The 9,091-nt window shown below is 50.4% G+C and overlaps 1 protein-coding gene and 1 non-coding gene across 3 annotated transcripts in view; one reads left to right on the top strand and one right to left on the bottom strand.

The window, feature by feature from the left end:
- The first annotated feature begins 398 nt into the window (after positions 1–398).
- TRNAQ-UUG lies at positions 399–470 on the top strand. Its single transcript has one exon. It is a non-coding gene; the product is annotated as a tRNA-Gln (tRNA).
- Positions 471–7,096: 6,626 nt separating this feature from the next.
- GNGT2 (G protein subunit gamma transducin 2) overlaps positions 7,097–9,091 on the bottom strand; it is a 13,276-nt gene continuing 11,281 nt past the window's right edge. For both annotated transcript variants that reach the window (XM_019523651.1, XM_019523650.1), the window contains one exon: positions 7,097–7,929. In XM_019523651.1, coding sequence (XP_019379196.1) covers positions 7,804–7,929 — 126 coding nt within the window. In that variant the 3' untranslated portion in view covers positions 7,097–7,803. The remainder of the gene's footprint in view (positions 7,930–9,091) is intronic.

Raw genomic sequence — 9,091 nt, 5'->3', positions numbered from 1 at the left:
CGGCGGGGGGGGGGGGGGGGGGGGGGGGGGGGGCTTGGACAGTATCCCAAGGCCCTCCCCATCAGCTGCTCTTTCTGCTCCCTGCCCTGTGTCCGTGGCTATTCTGCTTTCTGCTCCCTGCACTCTCCAGCCCTAGGGGTTGCAGCTTTGCCACTGAGACCTTTCTGGTGGCCCTGACTCCCTGCTCTCCCAGAGCAGGAAGTTCCTGGGGAGACAGCTGGCTCAGCTCTGTGCAGCGGGGGCATTACTGCAGCTGGCAGCTTCAGTAGGTAGCTGACTACTACCTTCCTGCATCTCTTCCTCCATAACGGTTTGGTGCATACACTTTTCCGATCCCAGTTTCTGTACTTCAGGGAACGTGGGTTCAGTAGAGCTTCCATAGCACAAAACACCCAGCTGGTCCCATGGTGTAATGGTTAGCACTCTGGACTTTGAATCCAGCGATCCGAGTTCAAATCTCGGTGGGACCTCTAGGACTTTTTGCCACAGACGCTCCGACAGTGCAACTGGGACCCTGCTCGGGAGGGGTCAGGGGCCACGCCCGCCCCTCCCGGCTCGCATGAGGGGTGGGGGGTTGTTACAGCAAGCTCCGTTTTGGGCGGGCTGGGCTGGCTCTTTACTGCGCATGTGTGGGGGCGGCGGAGGCTGCTGCTTGCTGGGAAACCTTAGTTCCTCACGGCCCCGCCCCCCTGCATCTGATTGGCAGTGCCCGCCTGCCTCGCGCTGCGATTAGCTGGTTGCCAAGGGGAGCCCGGCAGCGGTCCGGGGGTTCCGCGTTCCTGTTGTCCCGCCCCCGGGCACTGAGCGAGCGCGGTTCCGCCCTGCCGCGGCAGGGGCAGGGGGAGGCCTCAGCTGCGGGCTGGGACGGGCTGGGGGCTGCTGCCCGGGGCCAGCCTCCTCCGCAAAACGTGCCGCAAACGAGCCCTGCGCCCTCCCCGAGTCCTCTGCCACCCCGTCCCCTGCCCGATCTGTTGCTCTGCTCCCCGCTACGTTCCCTTGTCAGCCTTGCTTTCTGGCCCCCGCCTTGTGTTCCCTTCCTGGTCTGCCTTCGGTTCCCTGCCTGGTGACACTGCCCGTGCTGCTGCTCCGCTTTCTGCTCCCTGCCATGTTTCTTCATTGGCTCTGCTTTCTGCTCCCTCGTGTGTCCCTCTCCTGCGCTGCTGCTCCTCTTTCTGCTTCCTGCCTTGTGTCCCTGGCTGCTCTGCTGTTTTACTTCCTGCTCCCTGCCCTGTTTGCCTGTCTGCTCTGCTTACTGCCATTTCCCTGTCTGCTCTGCTTCTTGGTTTTCTGATTCCTGCTGTTTCCCCATCTGCTCTGCCCCATTTCCCTGTCTCTTCTGCTTCCTGCCTACTGTACTGCTCTGCTGTCTGCTCCCTGCCCAATTTGCTACTCTGCTTTCTGTTCCCTGCCCTATCTGCCACTGTGCTGCTGCCTGCCCCCTCCCTTATCTCTCACGTCATGCGGGTTGCCCCTGCCACTTGTGGCACTCGGCCACCCTGTGCCGTGAGACCTTCTTGGTGGGGTTGCGGGGGTGTCAGACAATGTTAGCACTGTTAGGTGTGCAAACATGTTTCACAAGTTAAACGCAGAGATTTCAAATAGGAAGCCATAGTGTTAAAAACAGTCTGGCATGTTGTGGTCTTCCTGAGTCATTTACAACAGAAGAATTGCTCTGGTGTTCTGTAGTCAAGTGATGCTTTCCAAGGGGTGCCTTGAGTCTAACAAGGTGGGCTTTGAGTTTAGAAAGGCCGAGAACCACTACTCTAAACAGCCTGTAAGAATGGGGAAAATTGTGTTGAGAGGGAAAGAGAGGGCAAAGATAAGATAGCATTTCTTCAGCCCTTTTGTCTTTTTATGCAGCCCTGGGGTGCCTGAGTAGTGCATCTGATGTTTCAGATGCAGGGTGCTGTGACAGTATTTGCAGTGAAGCATTGGTAGGGTGAGAACCATTTGTTTTTCCTGGCCCGTGGAGAAATCACACTGCCAATAGGTGGCAGCTAGTCCATGGGTTGTAACCCAGGTTCTTGTCACTTCTCTTGTGTTAGCAGCTGAAGTAGGAGACAACAGCTTGTCCTTGGCAGCGATGCCTGCTGAGAGGGCCACACCCTTCTCAACCTCTGGACCTTTAGCATGAACAACAGGTGCCCCCGGCAGCTGTGAGGGCACGGTGGTGGAAGGAGCGTGGCGGTGATGACGGAAGCACGGTGGCAGTAAGCGATGAGCTCCTGTAGACACGGCTGGTGGTGTCAGCGGTTGGGTGGGGTGGCAAGCGCCGACCAGGGGTGAAGTAGGGTGGTGAAATTAGGCTAAGTATGCCTCAATTTGATACCTGCAAATGCAGGTATCAAATTTAGGCACAGTTAGTTAAAGCGCATTAATGCGTGTATAGACATGACCCAGCACTAACTTTAGTGCTGGGTCTCCCCAGCCTCTAGGGCAGGGGTAGGCAACGTTTTTTGGCCAGAAAAACAAAATGAAGGCAGGGAAAGGGGTGGTGGGGGGCGAAGGAGGGGGTACATGGCAGGATACACTGCATATTAGTATATTTCATAATCATAAATGTTGCCTTTGTATATTCCTTTTTTGTTGAACATGTTGCAATGGGGGAGAGAGAGAGAAAAAAGAGACAAAGAAGAGAAAGAGAAAGAAAAAGGAGAGCAGAGAGAGAACCAGACACACATGCACACAGAGAACCAGAACACACCCAGGACACACGCACATGCGCACACACATCCGGAACCAGACATGTGCACACACACACAGAACCAGACAGAACCAGATGCGCAGGTGCATGGAGCCGAGCTCCTGGGTCACTGGACAAAGTCCGACCCAGCAATGCCCTGGTCCTGCCAGAGCCCCTGTGCTTCCCTGGGGAGCCAGCCCCCAGGCTGCAGCACAGGTGGCTGAGGCCCTGGCCCAGAGCCTGCCCACACACCCACCCCACACAGCTAAGCCCGCAAAAGGTGTGGTGCTCCTGGTAGGGGGCTGGGCCAGGGCTGGGCTCGGAGCGGGTGGGAGTCAGGCAGGCTCAGCTATAAGCCCTGCTGCAAGCAGCCCGGGCTCCATGGTTGGCAGCAGCTACCAGAGCCTAGGCTGGCTGCAGCTGGGATGCTGCAAACAGCTGCTCCGGGCTCTGGCATCAGCTCCATACTGGTGGGTGCATGCGCACCTTGGAGCAGACGGTGGGGATAGGGCCTGAGGCAACACAGCCCTCCTGCTGTCCACTCTGAGGTGCATGTGCAGTCGCCACCAGCATGGAGCTGATGCTGGGGCTGTGGAGCCCGGCATAGCTGTTTGCAGCCTGCCCACTGCCTGCTGCAGCTGCCCACAGCTGAGGCTGGCTACAAACAGCTGTGCCAGGCTCCAGAGCCCAGTCATCAGCTCTGTGCCAGCAGTGGGGGAGAAGCCATGGTTATGCTGCCTCAGGCCGCTCCCCCACTGTCTGCTCTGAGGCACGCATGCACCCGCCAGTATGGAGCTAATGCTGGAGCCTGGAGCAGATGTTTGCAGCCTCCTGCCTGCAACTGACCCAGGCTCTGGGTAGCTGCTGCCAACCATGGAGTCTTGTCAGCTTGCAGCAGGACTTGCAGCTGCCCAGCCACCTGCTGGGAGCAGCCTGGGCTTCGTGGCTGGCAGCAGCTGCCTAAAACCCAGGCTGGTGGTGGTGTGCTGAGCAAAATGGCCTCACGTGCCATGCTCAGCACATGTGCCAGAGGTTGCTGTACTAGGAGCACATGGCAGGGCTGCAGGGACTTGGCACTAACTTTAGTGCCAAGTCCCTGCATACGTAGGATTTGCCAAACATCGCTTAGTGTGTACTATCTTAACGCACATTACATTTAGTTGTGCTTAAATGCACATGTCGATGCGCCCAGTGTGTACCTGGCTGGTTCTTGATGCCTGGCAATGTTGCTCAAGTCAGGTGTTCTCCTACAGAGGTAGAACAGGCCTCCTGGCTTCAGCTGATGTTCATATTGACACAAGATCAATATGTTGTTTGTTGCAGAGTATTTTACCTCGGTACTGTGCAACAAACACAACTGTGCACCTGCCTGTTTCGTAATGGCCATGGGTATAAATAGGGCTGTGCCACGCTGGACATACGGTAACATCTTGATAAGCAGCATGTTGTGTTTCAGCCTGGAAGGGTGGCTTTTATCATCTACGGTGTTAATAGCTTGCTTAATAGATTGCATCTACAGAGCCTACTGCCTGCTGTGTCTGTGATCACATAGTGCACATGGTCCTGGGTATTCAAAATCCTGTTGGCCATGTGGGAGAGTGCTGCCCTGCAGACTGCCGTGTTCTTGCAAGGCAGGCAGACTCCATGCACCAGGGCTGTGTTGCTTGGTGGTGGCCAGGATTTACTGTGGACTTTGCTGGCACGAGTCGATCAGCGCCTCTGCAAACTTCAAATAGCTGGTTGTACCCTTGCTTCCTCCACTGTTGGTAAATCCTTGCCCAGTCCAGATGCCAAGCAAACAGGAAAGTCCCAGAAACCTAAATCCTTTTAAGACTGCTTATTTCACTCTGACGCAGGTTGCAAGGAGTTTAGCTTTGATTAATAGGTCAATCTTCTTTGAGACCAGTAAAACCTAGGTATATTTGATTTCTCTTCCTCTTGGATTAGAAGCAGAGATGAAGAGCAAAGCTTTAATCTGACAGTGGGCAAGTTTAATTTTTTGTGAAGGAGAGGGTGGCTGGTCTTGATAAAATAGGAGGCCTCTTCTGTTAAAAGCTGAGGGGAGGGGCAGGAGGAACCAGGTCTTGCTTTCAACCTTGATTAGAAAGCAGTATATTGTGCCTGCCTATTGGAGAAGATGTCAGCTGCTTGCCTTTCAGTGCCAATAGGGAGGCTGAACCTCGCTAATCCTTGCTCTGGCAAAATTTCCATTCATTTCAATGCATCTCTCTGGAGGAAAGGCTGGGTTTGGCCCGTCCCCTGTCCTCTTCCCATGTCAGGTTAACTGAGCTGAGTGTCCTGTGCTCCCAGCTGTAAAATTAGCTTCTCGAAACAGCCACCATCACCCAAAGAAAGACAGAGGCAACGTTTAAAATATTCACAGTGCGGTTTTATTTATAGGCTACAAGGGAGGTAACAAAACAGCTTTGGCTAATTACTGACAATGCGCAGCAAACGGAGCTGCTGGTTGCAGAGGAGTGGCATAAACCCCAGCTTGGCTCTGCAATACTAGTGCATCGTCATTCCTATCTTCTAGGGGAGCTAGGCTCCTTGGTGATGCATTTGGGGCCTGATTCTGAGAAATGCTGAGCAGCCTCAACTTCTCTGAGGTGCAGCACAGGGCAGGACTGAGCCTTAAATAGGAGCAAGTGGTGGCTTAGCAGAGAGCAGTCACGCAAGGTGTACAAGGATTTGCTAAGACTAGCACTACGGAAGCCACTTCTAATATAACTTCTGCTTTGCTGCTAATGGATGAGAAGGATCAGCACAAGGACAATTGCCACACACAACCTTTGCTACTGGCACCTAAAATATACCCCTGCTGCTTCTTCCCAAACATTGCTATCATAGGACCATGGATCATTCCTTCACTGAAAACACATGCATTGTCTCTGCTCCTTCTGAGTCTTACAGTGATATGCACGCAACTTAAATCAGGTCAGTTGTACCTCTGAAGTAATGGGTTTTGTAACAGTTGCTATAGGAGAGACCTTTGCAAAGACATTGTAGGCTGTAGCTGGGGTCTGTGTCATGGTCTCGACCGCCTGTCTGACTCAAAGGGGAAGTGTGGTGAGGTAGACAGGAAGCCAGGATTCCTGGCTGTCTTATTTTTCAGTACAAACTGTTCAGTTGGCCAGTGACTCTTCCTTGGGGGCTTGTCAGAAATAAACACAGGTACCCACAGTCACACCAGCTGTTCTGGGAAGCTTCTGTCAGGGCTGCAGGGTTAACTAGATGAATGACTTCAGGTAAGGGCCTAGGAAAATGGCAGAGCCAATCCATGCCACCCTGGCAAGGCCTCAGAAATCTCCTTTAGGATCAGGAATGTCATTCAGTGCTTGACTTTTCTACTGTGCTGCCAGCTAAGCATGGAGCAGCTGATCCTGCATACAAGCCAAGCCAAGCCAAGCCTTCCCAAGGTAAAGGGAGTAATGACTCCAGATTACTACTCCCCTGGGAAGGGGAAGGGAGGAGGGCTGAGTGGGTTGAGACCCTCTCCTCTAGGTCGCTTCTCGTTTCCAAGGTGCTGAGCCTTGCTGTCTTCCCCAGCCCCTCCGCCGCGTTAATCCAAGTGCTAACTCAGGAGCAGAGGACTCTGGCTGTAACCAACACAGGCATGGTGTGAAAAACCATGGCAGTGGTAAAATGGCCCAACCTGCCCTAATTCCAGCCAGCCCCCAACACCAACTCTATACATCCACATCCAGTAATACTTGATACAAATACATCATCATTTACCATTTAAACTTCATGCAATCTTTTCAAATACAAGAGGAGCAGGGTCAGGGTCTGTGGAAGAGGTCATTAGAAGCCAACCTTTGTTCCCTGCTACCGTCCCTAACCGGATGAGGAATTTGCTAAACATCAGATGGGATAAAACTTGACCCAGATGCAGCCAAAGAGGGCAGCAAGCCTTGTTCCTTTCTTGTGCCACTCCAAGAGCTTGTGAGCCACCTAACACATAATCTGCATATAAAACAAACTGTTCCAAACAGGAGATTTTACCACACCTTCAATTCTATGAAATATGAATTTTCATTTCTATCCAGGAGAACTTTTCCAATCTTTTCTCCTATGCCTGAAGAAGGGTGTTTGTGCCCAAAAGCTTGCAATTAAAGAATTATTTTTTAAAAAAAATCTAGGTGGTCTAATAAAAGGTATCGCCTCTACCACAAATTCTGATTCTCTTCTACCTAACACGTAAGAGTCTTATAGCCGTGTTTCAGGGAGGCAGAAAGCCATGCCATTGTAATGTTTGTCAGCGAGATCTAGTTCACAACCAGCGTGGGGAGTTGCCTGCAACTTTCCCCATCATAGTTCCATTTTCCCATTATGATCGAAGTTGGCTTCTAATGACCTCTTCCACAGACCCTGACCCTGCTCCTGTTGTATATGAAAAGATTGCATGAACACTTAAATGGTAAATGATGATGTATTTGTATCAAGTATTACTGGATGTATAGACAGCTGAAGTGCCTTTGGGAAGAGGAGATAGGATTTATGTTAAAACATGTTGTTGTTAAGAAATGAACAAAAATAGCTGGCCACCTGGTTTATGAACAGGTAAATGTATTAGGTCCTTTAAAATTCTTGGTATTAATTTAAAATAATGCCTAGTGCCTTTTGAAGCCTGCATCTCAATGTGCTTTACAAGAGGCAAGCAAGCATATCAACTCCATTTTACAGATGGGCACACTGAGGCACAAGGATTAAGTAACCTGCCCAATGTCACACAGCAATGTATTGAGTTGGGGAATTGAACTGCACCTGGTACTTGGGGGTTCAAGTCTGCAGTTAGGACTGGAGGGAAAGTCAAATAAATGCTATTAAGACTACAGGCCTGCAGGTCTCCTCAAGCCCATTCTGCATGTTTATCTCAAGCTGAAATTAAATAGGTGGGGCTGTCATAAAAATAGGTTGCCTTCTCACTGCTAAATGTAAGCATTTCTTCAGTAGGTTGTTTTTTTTTTTTTGTGGTCTGTAAATGTGCTATGTTTCATGAGAATGCAGTTTGAGGCTGTTCCACCCCTGCAAAGATCAAGCTATGGGACAGGCAGAATACTGGCAGTCTGGGTTTTGCAAGAGGAAGCAGTTGCATGTTTGTCTGTGAGCAGTGGGGGTCAGTTTATTATACAGCCTCCCTTCTCTTTAAAAGGATTCTTGTCCTCAGGAATTCCTTTCAACAGAGGATCCTCCGCTGCCATGGATTCTATGTATTCCATGAGCTCTTTGCCCGTCTTGGAGATCTGGAGAGAGAGAAGCATCTCTTTTTTGTCATGGTAGCAAGGTCTCATTACAGACTAGATCTGACCTATGGTCTCCTGCTCCCTTCTCTAACAGGGGCTATGGTCTGATGTTTTAGGGGAAGATGCAGGAAGATATAGGGTAATCGGCCCCACCCCCCACTCCTCTCATTAAGAGACCATCCTCTAATGTCTAACTATGTTGCTTTAATAGGGATCTCCAGAGTTCTAATCAGTAATGCTAAGATAAGGATTTAGTGGGGATATAAAGCAACCAATCTCGCTTTTCAATGAGAATTACTTTTTGCAATCAGGCTGTTTCTTGGACCCGCACCAGGAATTTCCCAGAGTCCCAGGGCTTGATCCAGCATGGCTGGATGGCTTGAATGGCTCATGAAGTTTAATCAGAGCAGAGGTATTCAACACCTGGAAAAGTTCCTTGGCCATACCATTTTAGTTACACAGCCAGGGCAGTCTCTGCTGATGCTCTCTCCCATGTTGTTAGAAACTCAGGCTATGCTAATGTACTATGGTTCTGCTTAGCAATTGTATGGTGAATGTTGGATATTGGCCAAGATTTTTCATTCTTCTAGTTTACTAACCATGGCCGGTGAGGCCATGAGAAGAAGTCCATGGATTGTGTTTACTCCCCTTTCAATTAAAAGTTTCCCATTTAAACACATGCGATAGCCCACAAAGTTTTGAAGTTTGATAGTCTGTTGGGTATTGGAACAACCCCTTTAGTCCACCTAGCCATACTCACCCCTGCCAGTGTAGGATTTTTCCCCTTACAGTATATGATGATGTTGTTGTTATATAGTGCTACGGTGCGACTGAATTATTTTTATGAAGTCTCCCATACATGATGCAACCATTTTTTGAGGGGCAGAGGAAGCATGAAGTGCAAGGTTGCCTGTAACTGCATCTAAAATATACTGTCCTTACAATCTGATCTTGCTGTTCATTAGGTCATGAAGAGATGTTGCAAATATCAAAACTCCAAAGGCTTCAGCACAGAATGGAGTCAGGACCTTTGTGCACCTAAAGACATGACAGGCCAGATTTTCAAAAGATCCTAGCATGATGGGTGCAGACCATCATTATGAAAGGCTTGCGTTCTAGCAGTTCTTCTGAAAATCTACCCCCCCCCCCCAAAGTGACCAGT

This window comes from Gavialis gangeticus, unplaced genomic scaffold, assembly GCF_001723915.1.
Source record: "Gavialis gangeticus isolate Ggan-Ray unplaced genomic scaffold, GavGan_comp1, whole genome shotgun sequence".
In the NCBI taxonomy this organism is placed as follows: domain Eukaryota; kingdom Metazoa; phylum Chordata; order Crocodylia; family Gavialidae; genus Gavialis; species Gavialis gangeticus.
The sequence above is the reverse complement of the archived record's forward strand: the minus strand, read 5'-3'. Positions and strand labels throughout refer to the sequence as shown.